This window comes from Sceloporus occidentalis, unplaced genomic scaffold (assembly GCF_023333645.1).
Source record: "Sceloporus occidentalis isolate IW3139 unplaced genomic scaffold, rSceOcc1.0.p SCAF_58, whole genome shotgun sequence".
In the NCBI taxonomy this organism is placed as follows: Eukaryota; Metazoa; Chordata; class Lepidosauria; order Squamata; family Phrynosomatidae; genus Sceloporus; species Sceloporus occidentalis.
In genome coordinates this window covers 992,417-1,015,637 of record NW_028317038.1, presented here as the reverse complement: position 1 = coordinate 1,015,637, position 23,221 = coordinate 992,417, and the positions used below count along the sequence as shown (strand labels likewise).

General features: G+C 38.2%; 1 protein-coding gene across 1 annotated transcript in view; it reads right to left on the bottom strand.

Moving 5' to 3' along the window:
• LOC149287606 (DENN domain-containing protein 1A-like) overlaps positions 1-9,273 on the bottom strand; it is a gene marked incomplete at its 5' end in the record, with an annotated part of 204,987 nt that extends 195,714 nt beyond the window's left edge. The window contains 2 exons of the mRNA XM_089492645.1: positions 7,472-7,591; positions 9,215-9,273. Coding sequence (XP_089348771.1) covers positions 7,472-7,591; positions 9,215-9,273 — 179 coding nt within the window. The remainder of the gene's footprint in view (positions 1-7,471; positions 7,592-9,214) is intronic.
• Between the last annotated feature and the right edge of the window lie 13,948 nt (positions 9,274-23,221).

The window sequence follows — 23,221 nt, the reverse complement described above, 5'->3', positions numbered from 1 at the left end:
TTGATTTCAACAGAAGCCATTTCCTGCTGCTAATTGGCTGTTTAAGCTGTCTATCAGTGACATGAATATTCCAACTGATTATCTTTTATTTATATAGAGCCAACTATTCACGCAGCTTTTCATACAATACATATATTCAAGGGGTATGACCAGACTAGAATTGACAGACTATGACAAACCGATACATTAGGAGGAGAAAGCCCTGCTTGCAAGCTTACAATCTTGAGGGAATGGGGTGACAAACATTAGACACAGAGAAAGGGTGAGAGGTAGTGTGGGGTGGTATCAGTGACAGGGAAGTTCTAGCAACTAAGCTTTCATGCTTCTCTAAAGAAGTGAGTTTTGAGATGTTTCTTAAATGTTGGAAGGGAGGTTGAAAGCTGAAAGTTCTGTGGAAGTAGGTATGGGGCAGCATGAGTGCAGTCTTGTAGACAGGAAAAGGAAGTGGTGATACGTGAGGAGGAGAGCCTTCGTCCATGGAAAAAACAAAGATTGAGTAGGGGAGTATTTGTTTATGAAGGCAGAAATGTATAGATGAGCAGTGTCATGGAGGGCCTTATATGTTAAAAAGGATTTCAAACTTCATTCTTAAGGTAATAAGGAGCCAGTGGAGGATTTCACAGAGTGGGGAAGCAGAAGAAGAGCGGTGTGCGAGGAAGATAAGCCTAACAGCAGCATCTAGAGTAGACCGCAGAGGAGAGAGTCGAGACAGTAGAATGCCAACCAGAAGAGTGTTGCAATCGTCAAGATGGGAAATGATAAGGGAATGAACAAGAGTTTTTGTGAATTCTTGGGTGAGGAACGGGCGGATGAGAGAGATGTTTTTTTTAGATGTAAGCGGCTGGATCTGGCCAGAGACTGAATGTGAGGGATGAAGGAGAGAAATCAGGAGAAGACAGGTAGATTTGGGTATCATTGCATATAGATGATACTGGAGGCCAAATTAGTTGATTAGTTTGCCAAGAGATGAAGTATAAAGAGAGAACAGCCATGGACTGATCCTTGGGGGACGCCAACCGAAAGTGGAAGAGGTAATGATCTTGCCAGGGAAGCTGACAGAGAAGGAACAATTAGACAGATATAAGGAGATCCAGGAGAGAGCTGTATCTCAAAAGCCTGTAGAAGAAACCGTGTGAAGAAGAAGAAGGTGGTGATTGACCATATTAAAAGCAGCAGAGAGATTTCATAGGAATGACCTTACGGCCACTAAATGACAGTTTAGGCAGCCAGATTTTTCACCCTTGCTGTAAATTCTTTACCAGGTGTTTTAATTTATTTTTGTTTTGGAAAATTGCATATTGAATTACTCAGAGTATTGTCATGTTCAAAATTACTGTTTATATTGCACCTATCATAACTGTTCATAAGATATACAATTCTGATAAGGGTGACATTCCAACATAGTATTAGAATTTGTGTTGTATATATATGGAAAATAACATTACCAATTGATTTGAAATGTGTTGTATTACTGACTCTTCATTTGTTCTTAGTCGTCACTATAATAATGTCAAATGGCAACACATCGAAGGCATTTGCTTAACACGAATACAGTGTAACCTGTCTGAATTGGTATCTGAAAAGCATTCTCACATAAAGATATTGTAAAGTAAATTGCAAGTGATTCACTGTCCCTGTCCCACAGTTACCTGAGCAGAAGTTCTTATTGAAATTCAGAGGCTGGTTCTGGTTGGGTTCTGTCATTAAACGCAGGCCAAAAAGTAGCAGAAAGGTTTATAAGCATCAGGTGCATTTTATCCTTGTGTCTACATTCAGGATTTAATTTTTCCCAGCCAGGATCAAGGAAAAGGGAAGGTCCAACTATATCTACAGAGTGCTTGTCACTTGACAAGAGACTTGTCATTCTCCACCCACATGGTAAATGCCACAAAAGAAACAAGAGCATTGGATACAATCTGTTCATTTTTGTGTTTAGGTGTATAGCAATTATTCCACCTTTGGGATCTTCGACTATTGTTACTTTTCAGGCATTTCAGTAAAGTTACACATTAATGGTTTTGGTTTACCAAAGTACTAAGAACCGTATTTTCCGGCGTATAAGACGACTGGGCGTATAAGACGACCCCCAACTTTTCCAGTTAAAATATAGAGTTTGGGCTATACTCGCCGTATAAGACTACCCCTCTACCCAGTATACAACAACCAGCCAATAACGGCAAGCGATGTACCTTACCGGTGATTGGCTGGTTGTTGTATACAAAGCCTGCTTGGATTGGGTGGGTCAGCTCTCCCTAACATATGCATGTCCACACACACACATGTATAGACATACACTTCCTTCACACACCCCTTCCTTTACACACATATACACGTACACACCAGCTTACAAACACATATACACATACACTGCCCATACACAGACATATACATACATACACTGCCCTCACACACAAACATATATATATATATATATATATATATATATATATATATATACACACACATACTAACATACGCCTGTCCATACATACACATTTATACACTGCCCTCACCACATTTTATATATATATATATATATATATATATACACACACCAGCTTACAAACACACAAATATCTACACTGCTCTTACACACACCTGACCATACACATACACTGACCATCTCACACCAACATATATACACATACACTGCACTTACACCCCTTTCTCCCCATCTCTTACCTTTCTCATCTTCTATCTTCCATCCAGTTGAGGAAACGTGAGGTCTGTCCTTTCAGACCTCTGCTTTACTGCTCCCTCATAGCCGGCGCGTACTGATTAGGGAGTACGGAAGCCGAAGTCTGAAGTGCCAGACCTCGAGCTCCCTAATGTCAGGCGCCCACTGATCAGGGATAGTTGGGGAGATCACGATCTTGCATCTACCTCGGCGCGGCCCTGAAGACCGGCCCAGGGGAGGTGGCTTCTCCGCTCGCCCCTCCCCTAGAGATTCGTGATTCTCCAGTCCGGCTTAGTAATTTTCAGTACCCGGCGTATAAGACGACCCGCGACTTTTGATTAGATTTTCACGGGTTAAAAAGTCGTGTTATACGCCGGAAAATATAGTAACTGAACTAGCAAAAGGTAGCACTGGTGTGGGAGCATCAGGACAAGAGCCAAGAGAGAATACAGTTTTGCCAGTGCTACAACACGACCATCCTTTGTTGCCTATGCTTATAAACAGAGCAAAGAAGGCTAGACTGCCCAGTATATCACATACTAAAACGGGTGGTAAGTGAATAACTGCACAGGCAATCTTGTGCCCCCTGTTTGTAGACGGAAAAATATTTAATTGTGATAATAATGTCACCTCTACGCTTCATAATGCAATTAAAGTATTAAGCATTGATTAATCCAGAGTTTATTTTTTTTTACAAAAGGTCAACAACTTATAAAGTTACAGACATAGCTTTACAAAATCTTTGTTCAACACAACCGGTGATTTCCTTGGCAGCTCTTAAATCTTTTTAAACAATTTTTGCAGTATCAGCAAATACAAGTAATTACTTCTTCTTTAATCTTTACTGCAACAAAAAAGGCTTGATTAAAAAGAAAGGCTCACTCGCGAATATGCTCCCTAATTTCTATAGTATTTCAGAGAAAAATATATCCGAAACGGAAGACAAAGCCCTCTGGATTCTGCAGTTAATGAGATACAATCGTGTTCACCTCTCACTTATGTTTACAGCTAAATCCTGATGAGTTGTAAATATAGTTTCCTCTTTTTTTCAAGAATCTAAGATAGCGATGAATAGTTCAGCGTCTTATAAGGCATTGGGAGGTAAATGCTCCATAGTCAATGTATATGAGCAGAGATATGAGCACATCCATACTCGTAGCCAATGACTTGCTGATCTGTGCTAGTATCAGCTGCATCAGGGAAGCCAGCATGGTCACTGTAATAACCCGTACAGGTTATGTAATAACTATGTGCACAGGGTCATGTAACATACATGATCCCACGGTAGAATCACGGCAGCTCCCGGCTCCTGTGTTGTGTGGCTGCCATCTACATGAAATTAGTTGAGCCCCGCATTAAAACACAGATGGCTTCAAAACAGGAAGGAATCCGTATAAAGAGGTAAAATAAATAGGTCTTTGAATCACGGCAGAATTTGCTAACAACTTTTTAGATATGTTCATTTTTTTTAGATATATAGACACATATCGGGAGGATTAAGCATCACACACGTGCAACTGATATTAATTAATGGAGAACAAGGGGTCTTTTTAAAAAGAAGGGGGGTTGGAGGGGCAAGTAGGGGATGGACGAATGGTCATTGAACATGGGGAGTTGGGGTAGAGACTGAAGGCGGGAGGGGATGATTTTTTTTCTCTTTAGGAATACACACTAATAGGGACTCTTACCGCACAATGAAAATAAGGTAAAAATTAACATCTTTATAACATGTAACAGTCATCAATCTATTAAGGTTCTAAATCACCTATCCCTTAAATTCTCATGAGATGTTAACTTTTTAATAAATCAACAACTCAAAGATCCCATGCAACAATGCACTAGTTTGCCGAGCCAAATGATTTTCCAAATGTTTTCATGGCTTAAAGATACATTTTATCTAATCATGTACCCGATAGAAGTATCAAAACGTTTCTATCCGATAGAAATGAGACGGAAGAGCACCAAGATGCATATTTAAAATCAGATTAGTATATGTCAGGGGCATCCAACATGCGGCCCGCAAGACCTCGAGATGTGGCCCGCGGAAGATCGGCAGCCAGGGCACCCGATCTTACGCGGGCCGCACCTCGAGCCCTGCTACTTACCTGTGGGAGGGTCTGCTGTACTGCATAGAGGAAGCGGAACCTAGCAGAGTTCACGTGACATCACATGACTCTGCTCCAGTCCTGCTTCCTCTGTTCAGTACCAGAGAACGCAGAGGGAGGCCGCGCCCTCTGCTGAAGTCTGTGAGCGGCATCGAGGAGCTGCAGTGCAGGTAAGGGGGTGGGGAGGGTGTTTGAATGAGTATGCGTGATTGAGGGAATGAATCTGTGAATGAATGAGTATATGAATGAATGAGTGTGTGTGTGATAGCATGGATGTGTAAGTGTTGGAACCTAGGCATGATGGGACTGTGATTGCTGTTAGCAATCACACTCCTATCATGCCAAGTCAGCCAGTACATGCTGAAACCTAGCTAGCTGCCCCCTTGTGTATTGATGCTGCCAGCAGTATGGGGTCTGCACATCACTTACAGCCACCCTGTACCAGCATGTACTGGCTGACTTGGCATGATAGGAGTGTGATTGCTAACAGCAATCACAGTCCCATCATGCCTAGGTTCCAGCATTTACTGGTTGCCTGGGTATGATAGGAGTGTGATTGCTGTTAGCAATCACACTCCTATCATGCCAAGTCATATTGCTATTTTTTTTGGTCCAATTGTGGTGTGTTACCTACTTTTATTAAAAATGTGAGTTTTTATTATTATTTTTAAAGGTGGGGGGTCATTTTCGGTTTTGGCTAAGTGAACCGTGAATGTTTTGGTCCAGAATTTTAATTTTGGTGCATCCCTAGAATAAATAGAAGTATTTCATTTTTAATTATCCTGAATTTGCAGTCACAAACCTTTCTAGGCCCAGAAATCAGTAAGAGGAAAAGTAAAGGTTTTGTGTCATTTACTTTATTTTAATCTGCATATTTTATTAAAGGTCATATTTTCTCACAGTAAAAAATGAGTGCGGCCCTCACACGTATACAATTCTGATGAAGTGGCCCACTGCAGAAAAAACTTGGACACCCCTGGTATATGTGATTTAGATGGCAGCCCCACAGTGTGTGTCTGGTATCTCCCCATTCCCTCTGCATAAGGAAAATGGATATAGCCGTATTGGTCTAAGAGAAGATAGAGAGAGTCTTTATACATATTCTCAATAACATATAACTAAAGTCACATATGCTTTTAGGACCTCAAAGGTCTCTTTCTTGGATGGAACCATCTGAGGAAGAGACCTCTGAGGACCAGAAAGGTTATGTGACTTTATATATAATATTAATTTTTACGTCACCCCAACAAACAACTTCAACTAAAGACTATTTCCCCTAAGAAAGTGTAGATGGAGTTAACACTGCATTTGACTCACTTGGCTCGAGTAATAATATATATCATCGATATATCTGCCACAAGCTTCCTGTGTGCATAATGCATCCAACAGTTCTGCTGTGACCCTCATATTTTCTTACACATGAGATTGTGTACCACCACAGCCCTGCATCCTCGCACTGACAAGCAGTTCAAGGTTCTGTAAACCTTCATGACAACTCACAAACTGCAGCAGCCTCACATCCCTCCAAAACCAGGATCTTCTTCAACTTAAATATACAAACTTTTGCTATGAGATAAGTTCTGACAGCCGCAGATAAAGACACTCGCAGCTGAGACAGTTCTGGCTACTTCCTCCACACGTCACAAACTATACAGAGTTATGGTCAAGAGAGGGGTTTAGGATTGGCGACAAATGAAAAGGGCAAATCGGTCTGAAAACAATACAGGATGTGAGTTATCACAGCTACATACCATATGTGCATGACAGGACATTAAGGGCACAAGGCAAAATAAAAGTAAAATGACCAGAATAAAAAGTGCATACAATACTTATAGTTATATAAGTCAAAGATGAACAATCAAGTTCAACCTGTTGATCCAGAAGAAAGGATCAGTATTGCCTATGCTAAAATTAAGCTGTAGGAAAGCAGACATTCTTTTTTTGAGATTAGTATATATATATATATATATATATATATATATATATATATATATATATATATATATATATATATATATATATATACTAAATCAACCAAAACCAGTTTCTAAGTCCATGATGGCTTAATTATACACTGGAACTCAAGTGAAGGGCTTTAAAAGCAAGAGTCGGAGTCAGGATTTTAAAATGAATCCTGAAGCACACAGCGATGGGTGTAGAAGATAAGTCTTGCACCAGCATTCATGGTGGATTGTAGAGGAGTGAGATGGGTTAGAGGGTTAGACCAGCTAATGCTTTGTTGCAACGGTCAAGGCGGGATGAAATGAGGCCATGGACAAGAGCCTTGGTGTAATCTTGTGTTAGGAAGGAACAAATGCGGGCAATGTTTTTAAGATAGACACAGCAGTTATTTGAGACAGACTGAATGTGGTGGAAAATGAGAGGTCAGAATCAAGGGTGACACCAAGGCAGTGAGCGTGAGGGGACTTTAAGGGAAATTGAGGAAGGACTAATGTATGTTTTTATTAGTCTCTTATTTCTTCATTGCTTATGTGCTCCTACCACTCCATATTCTTGATCTCTATGACCTCTAATCTTTCATTTAGTCTCAATTTCAGGTCATAATTGTGAATCAGTTAAACCCACACAGCAATAAAACCAAGAGAGTTGCTAAAGCAGCATCACACCATGACAATAAATAAAATGTAGCACTGCACATATTGACATGTCCCACACAGACAAACCTTACCTTAAGATACAAAAGCAGCTTTTAGCTCCTGAAGATAACCGACAGAAGCCAAATCTCTGTTTGCTGTCAATGTCAGTCAGCACAAATGTAAAGTTCTGCCCAACTTGGCTGGCCGAGAGACTGAAAATTACAGGAAAAAGTTATGTAAAAATGCATTTTACTCAATGCTTCCTTAACAAGGGGACACATCAAAGTGAATCAATACACGTTGTATTACAGATCTTAAATGCTACAACAGGTATTCTAGCAGCACTTCTGTGAGTAAATAAGAAATTAAGTGCAAAGAAGTCATATATAGAAGCAGTATTAAAGCGTAAAGGTTATTAAAACACGACATGAGTATGATTTCAAGGGCACATGAAAACTGACATCCATAAATCACACTCTCCAAATTTTAAGGAAATATATAGATTAAGTTATGTTTGTATATGAAGTTTTCTGTTTAAAAGCATTTAACGTATAAATCAACACTGTAAGCTGTATGGGAACCCACAATGGACTGCTATTAATTGCTACATGTGGTGCAATCAATGAAATGCAGTAAAGCATTCATCATTATGTTCCCCCCAACCCAGCCACATAGGAAATTTCCAATAAGGATATAATTTTAACTAGATAAGGACTAGCAAGTTTGCTACCCCAAAGTATGAAGTATGGTTAGCATACATTGATCGGACCTTAAAGAGAAACTTCCACCACTTTTTATTGCTAGTATCAAAATTAAAAATATGAAAAATGGTTCTAGTTCTTTCATAATATAATGTTTTCAGTCCACTGTAAAAAAAAAATAAAATAAAAAAAAAAAGGCTCAGAGTTACCCAGCTGGACACGCTAATGAAAGTCTTTGGAGGAAAGGAAAACAAAAGCTTTAGTGCTATGTGGATAGATCTCCAAGTAAGCTTGAGGTGGTACACATAGTGGTTACAGAGTTATATATTTGACCTGTAGTCTTAAATGCACATTTCAGCCATGCACTTCAAGCCATTTAAAGGGGCGATTTAGTAATCATATGATACCCAAGCGGTCTCTTTATATTTCCTTGTTGTTCTGCAGAACCTCCTCAGATGTATTTGCCCCTTTGCCCATCACCCAGACATGATACACATACCGCCGGTCGGATTCAGGACTGGCTGGGGGAACGATAAGTGCACACAAGCAGAACGTGCTCCCAGTTATTGCCTGCCACTTTCTACCTGCTTCAATGTAAGTACTTTATTTTATTTTTGGGGATAGAACAGTAACAATGCCAGAAGTAATCATTCAACACAGATCCAAATTTTTTTTTAATTTACTACTGAATACGTACACTGTGAATTCTGTTATTTGGATTTTTACATTTAAATTTCCCTCGTACTTTCCTTATATTGTAAATAATCCTTTTCTACACGACTATTATAAATCATCTGAGGCTATCTTTGTAGATCTTTTTAACATGGGATTTTCCTTATTTATTAAAATGGTTACAGTTTAGCTCTTAGGGGCCTAAAAATGGCACCTCAAAATGTTTCTAGGCACCTAAAATAGCTTTTATTCCTTTTTGTAACTGCAGACAGAAAAGGTTCTAAAGGTATACATTTAGATAAAGACATATATAGTTGGGCGAGTAAAAGTCAATTATTCAAGAGTAATGCTTTGGTGGGCCCAGTTCATCTCAAGATAGAGATTCTGTACACAATATATTTCCTCATATAGGAAAACACAGTTATTGCCCGAGTTTTCAAAAACAAAAAAGCCAAATGCTACCTGTCCATGCAGAACGGGAAACAAAACTTGGCGACAGTCTGAAGGACGTCCTGTGAAGAGAAAAAGAGGCATCAGTGCAAATGACGGATCTCTCATATCTGCATTAGATATTACTACAGTATACTACCCCCTATAAAGATAAAAGGCAAGTTTATATAAGAAATCAAAGGGATTCTAAGAAAACACATAAAATTAAGTTTAAAAAAACAACATTAAGGCCAATGGTTCGATTCTACTGAACATCTCGAGTCTTGACCTGACTAATATGGTCCAAAGTGCCTTGATCTTTTCACTAAGAGAAGCAATTAAAACAGGAAGTTCCTGGCAAAGAAAAGCTTAATAATGTAGCGGTGGGATATACTGAAAGAATCTCCCATTTCAGAAACCACCAGGACCTGCTAATCTACCACCTCTGTTACAAACACCGAAGACACAATGGAAACAATGTTAAAGGAAAGGATTGTTGAACATCTGAAGTCACATGGGTTTCAAGATCAAAAACAACATGGGTTTTCCTCAGGAAGATCATGCCAAACAAATCTTATTGATTTCTTTGATTGGGTGACTAAAGTAATTGATCAAGGTGGTGCAGTAGACGTTGCGTATTTAGATTTCAGTAAGGCCTTTGACACTGTGCCACATAGAAGACTTATAAATAAACTGCAATCTCTGGGTTTAGATCCCAATGTTGTTGAATGGATTAAGGAGTGGCTGAGTGACAGACAACAGAGGGTTGTAGTGAATGGCGTATATTCAGAACAAGGTCTTGTTACCAGTGGAATACCTCAGGGATCTGTACTTGGACCCATTCTCTTTAATATTTTTATTAGTAATATTGCAGATGATCTTGATGGAATGGTATGTCTATTTGCTGACGATACAAAAATTTGCAACAGGGTTGATGTTCCTGGAGGAAGAAGCCAAATGGCAAACAATCTAGGTAAACTGGAAAAATGGTCAGAACTGTGGCAATTGGCATTTAATGTAGATAAATGCAAAGTAATGCACCTGGGGCATAAAAACCCAAGGGCAGAGTATAGAATATTTCATACTGTCCTAACCTCAACGTGTGAGGAAAGGGATTTAGGGGTAATTATTTCTGAGGATTTAAAGGTAGGCAGACAATACAGTAGAGCAGCAGGTAATGCTAGCAGAATGCTTGGTTGTATAGCGAGAGGTATTAGCAGTTGAAAGCGGGAAGTGCTCATGCCATTGTACAGAGCCTCACTGGTAAGACCTCACTTGGAGTATTGTGTACAGTACTGGAGACCGTATCTCCAGAAGGATATAGAAATGTTGGAGAAAGTGCAGAGAAGGGCTACAAAAATGGTTCATTGGTTACAAGATAAACCCTACCAGGACAGGTTAAAGGATCTTAACCTATATAGCCTGGAATAAAGACGTGACAGGGGGGATATGATAGAAACATTTAAATACTTAAAGGGAATCAACAAGGTAAAGGAAGATTGTTTATTTAAAAGGAGAAATACTACCACAACAAGAGGACACAACCATAAACTAGAGGGGCAAAGGTTTAATGGTAACATCAGAAAATATTACTTTACGGAAAGGGTAGTGGACACATGGAATAGCCTTCCAGCAGAAGTGGTAGATGTTAATACAGTAAAGTCATTTAAGCAAGCATGGGATAGGCATAAGGCCAAGCTAGATATAGGATAAGGGCAAGTACTAAAGGAAAGGACTCAGAGGTTGGGCAGACTGGATGGGCCTACTGGTTCTTATCTGCCGTCACTTTCTATGTTTCTATGACATACACTCAGGAATTAATCAGAGGATAGGTTGAGAACGCAGACAGTGAGAGGCCAAAGGAGAAATCTGCATAGAGATCACTCCTTCAGGGACAACCGGAGCATATGGGGTGCGGGAAAGTGAAATCGTCCCCTTCCAGCTGCCAGCTCCAGTGTCTGTTACCTAGAAACCAGGGCCCTGGGAATGTACCCACACGTCACTAGAGCAATGTGTCACACACCGGGCAAAATGACAAAACAGCTTCCGATATCAGAAAAATCTTCCGATACCATTTATTTTATTAATAGCAGCTTTTTGGAACAAAAAAAAAGCGAGAACCTAAAAAAGACTCATTCACACATGAGTGACAATATACACAAATTAACAGTTTTAAAAAGCACAAGTTTTCTTTTCAATCAGGGCTGGTACCTTCTGGCCTGAAGGTAGCTAAAGCCATCAGCCCCCGGTCCCCCATAACTAATATACACACTCGCACATACATACACCGTGTAACACACACACTCACTTTAGCACAGCCAATCATTCACTTACTTCTTTACCTTGTTCTGGGGGGGGGGTAATAGATGTTCACACACAGAGCTAGCAGCTGTGCTTTTACTGTAGGGTCACATAACATTGTATCACGTGACACTACAGCGTTCCTGCCTCTGTCCAAGTTGGACCGGCCCTGTTTGAAGACTTTTGGACTGACCCTAGTACTTTAGAATTTATTCTAATCAGGTTTTTTCCTGTTCGCCTAATAAACACACACGTTGACACACAGAATCTGCTGTAGAAACCTCAATACAGCTTGTTTTATATTCAAGATTGCCTTGTGTGTATCCCATACATGTTTAAATTATCTTAGTGCATTCACGTTTACCACATAAGCTGGAAACTGATCCACTTATTTACCACCCTCTTAGGTGACATAAAATACATTACATTGAAGCATCTGACCCTCTAGTTTAAACTACCATTTTTTCTATAAGTGTTTTTCCTATTGAAACATTTCTCTTGAGAAATATACTTCCCTCTTAAAAATCTTCATATAATTTTGCTAGTATAACTTTAGTTTGAGGGCCACAAAGCTTCTTAAAAATGTTGGAAGCAGAAACTATGATGAAAGAACATACAGAATAGAGTATATTTTCATTGTAAAAAATAAAGGGAGATGGCGTTTCGTACACAAAGTTTCAGATTATGACCCAAAAGAATCCGGTACCACAGCTGGCATTCTTATTCCGAATTACAAAGACACAGGAATTGCCTCCGCTTACTACGGTGTTCTGTAATTAATACCAAATGTTAATAAACCGTTACTAAATGTCCATGTGGTATAATCATGTCAGACTGGTTGTCTATTCTTTAAGCAGGGCTGGCTGAACAGCAGGTTATAACCAGATAATTATTTATTCTCGAGTGGGTGGGGGGGAAATGCAAATAATGCTGATCAAAGCTGAACCAAGACACGCCTAGAGCAAAGTAGGGCCTGTATAATAAATTAAACATCAGCTTGCACCGGGATCTCTTTTCTAGTTGCAAATAATGAATTATCAATGGTAAGCGAACTGATGCTTCTCACTTCATTTATTGTCAAACTGCCTCTATTGTTCCCAAAACAAGCAATATCAATCTAATAAACAGCTTGATGAAGCAGAAACGATTAAGATTCAAAGCACATTTCACCATATTAACCTTTCCTGGTTCCAATATTTACAAAGCATGGTAAGCCTAGTAACTATTAATGTTACGTTGAACCTCAACTTACTAAGACTGACCTGCCCTGACTTCCCCACTTATTATTTATCAATGGGGATAAACTATCTCATAAATTGTCCTCCCACTACATATGCCTGTTTGCTTGGTTGGGGTAAGTGCACAGGCTGCATGTACTTAGTGAAAGGAATGACTGTGTAATCAGCCAGATGTTTAGCTTCACATGCCTCAACCAGGCCACCAAGCCTGCTCTTGACAACATCCAATCTTCACTGCTCCTTATCTGTATTTTCTACAACTTTCCTCCCTGATAGCTGCTGGAATAAAACTCCTCTTTCCCTTTACCATGATAGAGGCTAAATGACCAAGATGTGTAGCCCAAATGTAGAATGATGAAAGAAGAGTTGGGATGGCCCTGTATTATGTATAGTTAAATAAGATTTCGGCAACGTCTCTTTGCGCACTGAATTATGCAATATAATGAGCCAGGTCAGCCCCTTATTGCGGGGGAAACCCGCAAGTGTTGGTCCTTCATAATGAATAACAAAGTGAGGAAGTTAAAACCCCAACACTACTGCAAACCAGCTTGAAAACTCTCACTTTAGTGAATAAATCCCTTTGTGTCTTACGGCACTGGGTGTAAATCAGGCATCTGGGTGTTACTGACCCTCTGTGTGACACAGCTGAGCTTAAGCCGGAATATGTTTAAATCAGGCATCCACTTAGAGAGAAAAAAGCTGTGATCTCTGCCCTGATTATAGGAAAATGAAATAAAGCACTGGAGGTTCCCTTCGATATTATAGTATTTAAAATGTTAATAAGCGGGAACGTCTGCTTCATGAGGTCCATATGACACACGACGTCTGATCACTGAACTTCTGTCTCATTTACTACAGAAGCTGTAACCAACAAGCACAACTTAATCAATGAGTGTCAGTGTTATTGCCAATAACCTGTGTCTTAAATATATTGAGTGGGGACAGATTTAGTTCAGCTACATCAAGCCTTCCAAATGTCAGGCGTGATTTGATTATAGGACGGCTGCAACCTTGGGACAAGAAGGCAGGTGGCAACCGTCCCAACACATCGGTGACATGGGGAGATCTATCCCCTTGGGACTTAGCTTGAATGCTGCACTTTACATTGATACATTTGATATTGATTCTTTTGTTCATTAAAAGCAATTTTCTGATATAAAAACTCCAACTTACAAGAAAAAAATCTCTATAAGGAAGAAATTGACCATTGCAGATAGACAGTACCGCCAAAGAACACTTTAAAAAATTGGTATTAATAAACAAATGTAACAGTAGTTATGAGAACGGAACATTGTAGGAAGCAAATCTCAACAGGTGTGCCCCAGTAAGCTGCTACTGCTATAGGTTAATTTTTTTAATAAACACATCCAGGCAACTTAGTTCTGCATTACTTCATTAGAAACTTAAGATATAATAGGTGGAAAACATTATTCAGGAAGGTGGTGGCCAGACTGAGGCCAATTTTCAAGAAATACAGATATAAAAATTTGCACAGCGTAGCTCTAGGATATATGATAAAAAAATTTGAAAATTAGTTTTCATGAATTACTTTTCTATTCACTAAGCTGACAGTAGACAAGAGAGTCAAGCTACTTGACAGCACTAAATCATGCATTATACAGGGCCATTTTGGCACTTCTTCCTGGAGAAACGTGGCAGTTCTTGCCATAACAAGTAATAAAATAAAAGGGTTCAATCCACAACCTTCCCTTTAGTGAATAAACTCCATTGATTTACACATGGTCAATTATTCACTGTGATGACAGGTGCTGAATCAAAGGTTATGGAGAATCTTGGAACATAGAGATTTCATACAAAGCTAAGTATTAAGATCAGCGGTGGGCATGGCTTCTAAAAACAAAGCAAAAGGCAAAACATCTTCAGTATTTAAAGGAAACTCTCCCTCTACATTATTCTTGCCTTTACCGCAGCACAGTTGAGAGTTTAGCAAAGCAGCTGTGGAAAAAGGGACAGATATCGAAGCTAAAAATGCATGTAGGTTTTGACAACCAAGCATCTTCTGACAATTATATCCAAAGAAAATGCAATTAAGTTGACCAAGCAAGCAGCCCAGCAGATTTAATGTCAGCGAAAAGATGATCGCTCTTGCAGCTAATCTAACAAGCTGTTTTCTCAATGAGAAAGTTTAAAGCCACAAAGACATTGTGCAGTTCCCCCAATTTCTGTCATCGGTGATACAAGTATCAGGGAGAGGGATTTAAGAAACAATCTGATTAAAACAGTCAGGTCTAACTTTAAACCCCACTGGGGCAAAACAACGCAAGGCCTGTTTCTGATTCCTTAGATCGTTGGAAATTCACAGCCAAGAGCCCCCAATGTCTCAGTCTCAATCTGAAGGGTACTTGGTTGAGGGTCTTTCAGCTGAAAGGCATGGTTGAGATTTCAATGGTGAAAGGTGCTGACTTTCTTTTTGAAAACCACTAATATAATTTGTATCATATTTACCCATAATGTTTTCTCATAGTTGTCTTTTTAACAAGCAAGGTTTCAATAACTTGTCTTTACAAGCCTTGGCCACCTATTAGCCGTTTCTCAAACATCCACCTAACCTCTATCAACCCATCCACCTGAACCTCTACTCTTCTGAAGCTACAACAGCTTTACAGACTAAGACACACATAACATTAGGTAAACCATGCCATACCTGCAAGGCTTACAATAAGGTGAAGTTTCTCTCACCTCAAATTCTTCAAAAGGATGCTTTGCTACTTCCCAATTTTAACTTCTGGATGCAGTAAAAAAAAAACTCTTCTGTTTTTCTGCCTCATTTTGCAATGATGTTGCAAATGTTCTCATATAAATGTTTTCAATTAAAGCAACTACTGTAGCCCAAGGATTATCCCCTGGGAACAGATTTCTATCAACTTAATGTTTAAGAAGTAAACTTAAGAGCCCCTGTCTAGTCTGCTTTTTGGTATGGCCCATCACATACTTTGGTATGCAGCACATCACATACTTTTTGTGCTAATGCAGAAGTCTTGTGAAAAGAGGCTTACCCGTGCCAGTGCTGTTCTAAACTCACACACAATATCTGGCGGAGACAGCAAAGGGGATTTTAACATTCACAGGCATAAAGCTATACTAAATATTAAAATAAGATCAAGAACTATATATCTAGTCCAATCCTCTTGCACTCTGTCTATAAATGCCCAGGTGCTACTGCTGCCGATTATATAGAAATTCACAAAATGAGTACACTTCTTGGTCTTTTTCCTCAGTGCAGCGATTTCCCTCTCTACAACCAGAGGTATGAAGATGGAGGGAGCTGTACAGAAGAAAAAAATACCTATGAGGGCACTCATTTTGTGGAGATATAGATTACTATATATATATATATATATATATATATATATATATATATATATATATATATATATATATATACACACACACATTATATATATATATATATATATATGTTTTGTGCAAGCGTACCTAAAGGAATTGATGCGGTTTTGAACCCAAAGGTTGGTCACATCAAATATTGATTTGATTTCTATTTGTTATTTGATCATTCACTTTGCATTTTGTTAAATGATAAAAATATTAGCATGTCTAATTTTGCAAGCATTCTTTCTTTTACACAATTGGCTAACACGTTTGAACAGTACTTTATATATTTATATATATATATATATATATATATATATATATATATATATATATATATACACACACACACAGTATTTTTGTTCTGTGACTTTTTTTTTTTTATCTCTGGGAACCAGACAGCCAAACCTAAAAGGCTTCGTTTTTTGTGCTGTTAATTGGGACCTGCAGTAATGAGGAAAATGTCTTGTATTCATCAGTAGGAGTAGGAGGACTGAAAGCACAATGACAAATGCTGTTCATGAACACTGGCATAGCTCTTTGGACAAGACACCCTACAACTAGCCCTGCTGTAATGAATTATGCCTTACTCTGCCAGACGATATATAGGATCATCAGGGGGACATCCATGTCACATAATATGATATAAAAAGGCATTTAAAAACTTTAAAAGCCTCTCAAAGTTTATATCATCAGTAAAGCATCAACTGGGGTTTAACGCACTACCCTCAAAATCATTTGCCATGCCCAAATTCCATTTAAGAAAAAGACTTAATTGTGCAAATGATTCCACACTTTCTGCTTTTAGTCTTAGTTTCTGTGAATGCATATATATATTGAAGAATACTAAGCTTATGTGTAACTACATTTTTTGCTGCGCCTGGCTTCTAAACTGAATTCCCAAATAAATCTGTTTCTTGCGGCTCAGCCATCTTTTTAAAAGTAGAACTTAAAAGGGTTGTTAGGTTCAGCTGTCCACTTGCTACCCCTTCTTTGCATGTGTTTTCAACCACAAACCTATAAGGGGATACTAAGGTATAATATATATATATATATATATATATATATATACACATATATACATACATACATTCACACACACACAATGTTTGGTTATTTCTCACACCAATGTTAAATTTACAATATAACATTTCAACAATGATTATCCTACATGTGATTAAAATTAACATTTTTGTACAACATTTTTGATTGCACATTTATTGTTCAGTTCAAGGACATTTTTCTATCTCACTTTAATTATATACTGCAAGTGGAAAACGCATAAAGTCAAAGCAAGTTACATAGTTAGGCAGCTAGGTGACATTTATGTTTCATTTCCGAAGTGAGAGTAAATGTTACAAAAAAAAGTGATATTTTTATATATTTTTTATTTTCGTTGTCCCTGCCCGAGTAAGAACTGAGCAGCCAGCTACCGGACATCCCGTTTAGAGGTTGAACCTATTGAGCTGAGAATGCTGCTTGAGCGCACAGGCATTTTCATGCACGTGAGCACAAGAGTGCATTTACACCGTATACACATCCTCCCCAGTGTTTGCAACCCCGTGAGGCTAGGCTCAACCCTGAACTCGCTGGCACTGACTTATGTGATGCAGGCTAGTACTTTGACATAGTGGTGGGCTAAGCAATATTTGGCCATGTAGTGTGACGGAATGCCCAATATTTATGCGTTAAATAGGTGGTTTTTTTAATGGTATTCACTGGGCAACACTTTCACGTAAGCCTTGACTGCTTAGCATGCCAGAATATGAAAGCATTAAAAAGAATGGAGGGATTTGGGTACTTTAATATTTAAGAAAAAGTAACAACCAAAACATTTAAAAGCGTATCACTTAAAGTAATCATTTGTCTGTTCTTATGTTACAGAGATACAATTGCTAAATACATTGCTTGGCACACAATTTTTGCATAAAAATAATAAAAAAATACCCTGCTTGAAAATGTACTTGTAATTATCATACGTGCTTGTGATCTGGGCTTATTCTGTATGTTTGAGGGCGCACATGGCCTGTTGGTGGAATGCTCTTTACTGTACACTGGGTGTATGAGGCTGGCATTAATACACGCAAAGCATTACAGAAGCCTATAGAACACTGAAACTCATTCCAGCGCAACATTAAAACAGACAATATGAAAAGAAATCCTTGCCCTGGGGAGCTTACAATATAAATATTTATATTTTTTTTCTCAAATCCTTGAATCACTGCAGCAGCATGAAAAGCAGCATGCGTTGCATATTCCATATGTCACATAATATTGTTTTTTTTGTTGCTGCTTCTACTTAGAATATTAACTAAATGGTTAAAAACTATCTTACCAGTGCTCACTACAACAGATGAGAGTAAGATAAATATTCCATATGCCCTAAAAGACTAGGTTTCTTCTCTATAATATTAACATGGGAATGAAAGAAAGAGGTGGGCAAAGACAAAAAAGAGGGGGAAAATGAAAAGCAGCAGCAGCAGCAGCAGCTAGGGGGGGAGGAAAGCCTGTAAATAGAAAAAAGTTTCCTTTAAAAAAAAATAAAATCTTCTTAATTTAAATAATAAAGAACCATAATTCAATTGGTTTACGGTATAATAATATCCCGACTCCTGAGGGCACCGGACTAGAGTACGATTTTAATTACAGCATCCCAGCTGAGAACGCCCATATCCTACATTCACACCCAGTTAAATTATATATTTTTTGCGTACCTGGTGCTTGAAATAGACAAGGCCTGATTTAGGAGGCGATAACATTAGTTCCAACAATGGGCCAGTGGGGAATTGTCGTACACTTTGTGCCGAATAAATAAATAAAAATTAAAATAAGCTTGCAGTCACAGTCCTCCCCTTTGGGATCTTATTGCTTGTCAGGCCGAAATCCTTATTGATTTGTTCCATGTGTATTAAAAAGTGCTTTATCTTAGCCAGTCTATCATTAACCACTGCGATGCCAAAGGGGAAGCAAGTCTTACAGAAAAGCAGACTAATTAGTTTTCTTTGAGGTTAATCTGGGAAAAGGAAAATGGCAGAATTATCCTCAAACACAGCAGGAATTAACTAGCTCCCCAGTGGTCAAAAATATTTTGTACATATTTACTAAATGCTCATAGATGCATTTAACCCTTTAACCCACCTCTCCCCCAAATCAAGTTAGATTCTCTTAAACGCTTTAACAATATTAATTAATTATGCAATTTCTTTGATATACCTTGTATGTCATTGTAAGTGAAAAAGAAATCATTAAAAGTCTTGTTTTAAAAGTGGTATGTACACAGGAAGGCAGGATTTCACAAATCTCTGATAATGCTAAAATCTTGGTTAATGCTAAAAATGTAAACGGCTCTCCCATAACGATATATTGGTGATTGTGCCAATAGATATCAAACAATTAGTAAGAACCAGACCTACTTTTCAGTGGCAGGTTATGGTAATCAAAATATGTGTTTCTAAGAAAAAAATGCTGCTGAATAAAGTGCGCATGTCAGCTATTGATCCGTGGCCATGTGTTGTAAGATCACACCAGAAGGTCACAAAAACAGCATTAACACCCCTATACATGAAGAGTTACTGCATTTATTTGGGAGGATTCTGAGGTTTCTCATCTAGTATCTTGTTTTCACATTACATAGTTTTCATATAATTGGAACAAATCTTCTGTTGGACAATGATGCAAATTCTTCAAAGGATCTGCAGATGCCTGAACATGGCATTGATCGTGGTCTATCTTCAGTTTGGCGTCATATCTTGCAATGCGTGCTGGTGCTTCTTTCATAAACTATGCAAAGTATGAGAGAGGCTTTCATGAAAAAGCCTGCACACAATTGTTGGTTAACTGAATAGCTTTAAATATAGTTCATAAGGAACCCTTATCAAGCAAAGATATGGTGAAACGTCATAATGTGCACATATAGTGGTCTACTTTCAGAGAATTCTTTATGCATCAGAACTCTGCTGACACAAAGGAAAGCACTGATAAGTTACCATAGAAACCGGAAATGCTTCTTCAAATTTCTGTGTTAAGGAACCAGTAAATGGGAAATCTGCTAAGGTATATTTGTTTAAAATATTAGAGAGTGCAAATAATGTTTGTCTAACTGGAACAGAACCTTTTAACTCCCCTATACTAAGATGCCTTTGGGAACACCTAACAATGAATGTTGCAGAAAAGCAACAGGGATAGGATTCACGCTTGCATTTTTAAATTACAAAATTACATCATCATGAAAGAAACTTCATAAAATACTAGCCACGTAATCTATAATGGTGGGACAGTTTAAAAGTGGCAATTGCAATAATTATATGAACTCTTTTACTAATTAAGTAGCTGTTTTGGATTCTTTTATGTAGTAGATTCATGATATTAGTAATCATTTAGAGCACATCCTTTTGACATTATAGCTGTGATGTTAGAATGTAGTATATCGCACATAACGGAATGACACAGCAAGAAGTTTGTTAACTTGGAATCAGGTGGTTAAATAAAGAAAGAAAGAAAGAAAGAAAGAAAACTGCTTTAAAGGGAATGGGGCTTAAGATGCCATGAATTGTAAAATTAGATGAGGCAAACAATATTTCCCCATTTACTAATGAATGGCCAGCCACCCAAATCATAATATGTGAAAATGAAGAGAATGCACAGGGACAACAAATCCAACTGAGAAAAAGACTGATCGGTTCAGAAGGGAGAACAATTAATGTAAATCTTTCCCAAACACTCACAAACAAACATTTATTTAGCTTTTCAAATGGTGGTTTCATTTCAATGAGGGAGGGTGGAGGGAACGAGGAAAGGAGAGGAAAGAGAGGGACAGCTTAGAGATTGCATAAATATTCAGAAGAAAGATTATAGGATTCATGTTAGCTGGTCTTAGATTTCTCCAAAGTCCACACAGAATAGTACCGAACAAAACTAACGAGAGGTAGAGCAGATGTCAAACAATAGCGGGGTCCCATTCACCCTCTCTCGCTTGGATGTGCTTAAGCTTTTTTGTGGCATGCACACAATATGGTCAGGTCATTCAAGAGATCCCCTACATACTGTGTATTGTGGCTGCAGACCTATAAGCTGAACTGCTGTCAGCCATCCAAAAGTTCCCCATGAAAAGGCATTATGCAAATTCCACCTCTCGTCCCCTTTCTTTCAAGGGAGGGATGGGAGGTGCATGGCCCCTCCAGTCTGCTGCTTTGGAAATCCTTGCCTTGATTTCTGTATGGTTTTGGTTTGCCTTAGGGCCATGCTGCTTGTTTTGACAGCGCATCCCCCTAGATAGTTGGGATTAGTGGAGCTTGTTTAGATAAACTTAAAAATCAAGGCCTACTCTAGGTAGACAGCTAGATGTAGCTGCTGAGTTTCCAGCTGCCTGTCTCTTTCATCCCAAAAGGATGGCAGATTCACATGAGCCTTCACTGCCACAGGCTATGTCACAGACACAAGTAAGAAATTAAAGGCTGTTAAAGAGAAAGCTTGGAAGTTTTAATGCTAAAATAAGGAACCTGTTCTTCACAGTTTATATGAGCTAAAATAAGAGGGCAGGAAAGACGCAGTATAAAACCTTCAGATGTGACCATCAATAGCGATAGCAGATCAAAATTAAAAAATAATTACAAAGCTGAAGGAGTTAAAAAAAAACGTGATTTTTAATTCTACAGAGTACATATCCAGCACTTATGTGTTGATTTTTGTATTTTGCCACAAGTACTGGTACATTGACACATTTAGCCATTCTTAAAGATTGTAATATGCAATCAGTTTGGACAGCATTCATTTACCTTCTATTTGTCTAATATGCAATGAAAATTGTTTACTTTTTGAAGTCCCTTGATGGATAAAAGGGGAAATTTGACAATATTTGCTTTATTAAATTGCTGCATCAAAAGACAAACATTATCAGTACTTTCCTCTCATACCCATCCCCAATTAAAAGTAATACATGCTGTGGAATTCTAATCAAATCAAGTTTATTGATAAATGCTAAATATTAATGATCCATTTTGTTCCCAATTTACTTGGAATGTTAGTCCTGTACAAATCATATCAGTTCTATATAACTGTTATACTGATGAGCATATTGTCTAAACTGAATAAATGTTAGTCAGTCTGATATAGGTCCTTACAGAGGATCTGCTGTCACGTAGACAGATGCGTGGTACACTAATAAAAGAAATCACATGCTACCAAATGTATCCTCGGTACCTTACGTATTTAGCAATACATGCTCCTCTCTGTCATATTTATACATATCTAAAATGGTATAATGTGCACAGCAATTACTGTATAGATATGAATAAAACACATTTTCTTCCAAATTTAGTGATTGTAAAACTAATATTCAAGTAATCATCATATAATTTTTTTATTTTAGGATTTTATGATCGGGGTGACAGATTTGGGCCAATACAGAACACTGAATAAGCCATGAAGAAGATGGCAGGGGGACTAACGTTAAACTCTGTTGGTAGATACTGTAGTGTTCAACTTTAACAATTATTGTTTTGCCAGGAGCATCTGTCATGTGACACAAAAGCAGGCACTGATAGGTTGCTGCCATGGAAACTGAAAAGGCTTCTTAAAAGTTTTTGTATTTTTTTTTTTTTACATGATTAAACATTCAAAAGAAAATACTAAAATGACACCTTCTAAGGCTTGTTTGTAACTGAACACAATAGAGAGTGTAGTTAATGTATTTTCTAAGTGGAGCAGCACCTTTAACTTAGGAGACTTTTTGTCATCACGGCACCCACCTTCCCACCCTTGGCTTTACACATTTGAATATACATAAAGTACGTATGGAAGCAGAGATAAGGCTCTAGGCAGCAAAACACTTTGTCCTACGCACAAGAAACATTTAAAAAGTTCAAACCCCTGAATCATTAAGAAAACCTGCAAAGAGTAAAAATAATTAAATTATTAACCCCTTAAGGACTGGGGTGTTTTTTCTTTTTGTACCCTTCGTGACTAAGGCTGTTGGCATTTTTGCCCTGCCTGTGTTTAGCCATCATTTCCTTCTCTCCCGTTTAGTGTACCCACACAAGTTAGGCTTTCTTTAGATACCATATCATCTAATTTCCTATAAAAATAATAAAATAGTGAAAAAAACCACTAAGATTTTTTGAAAAATATTTCACTCCTCTACAAAAGCTAATAA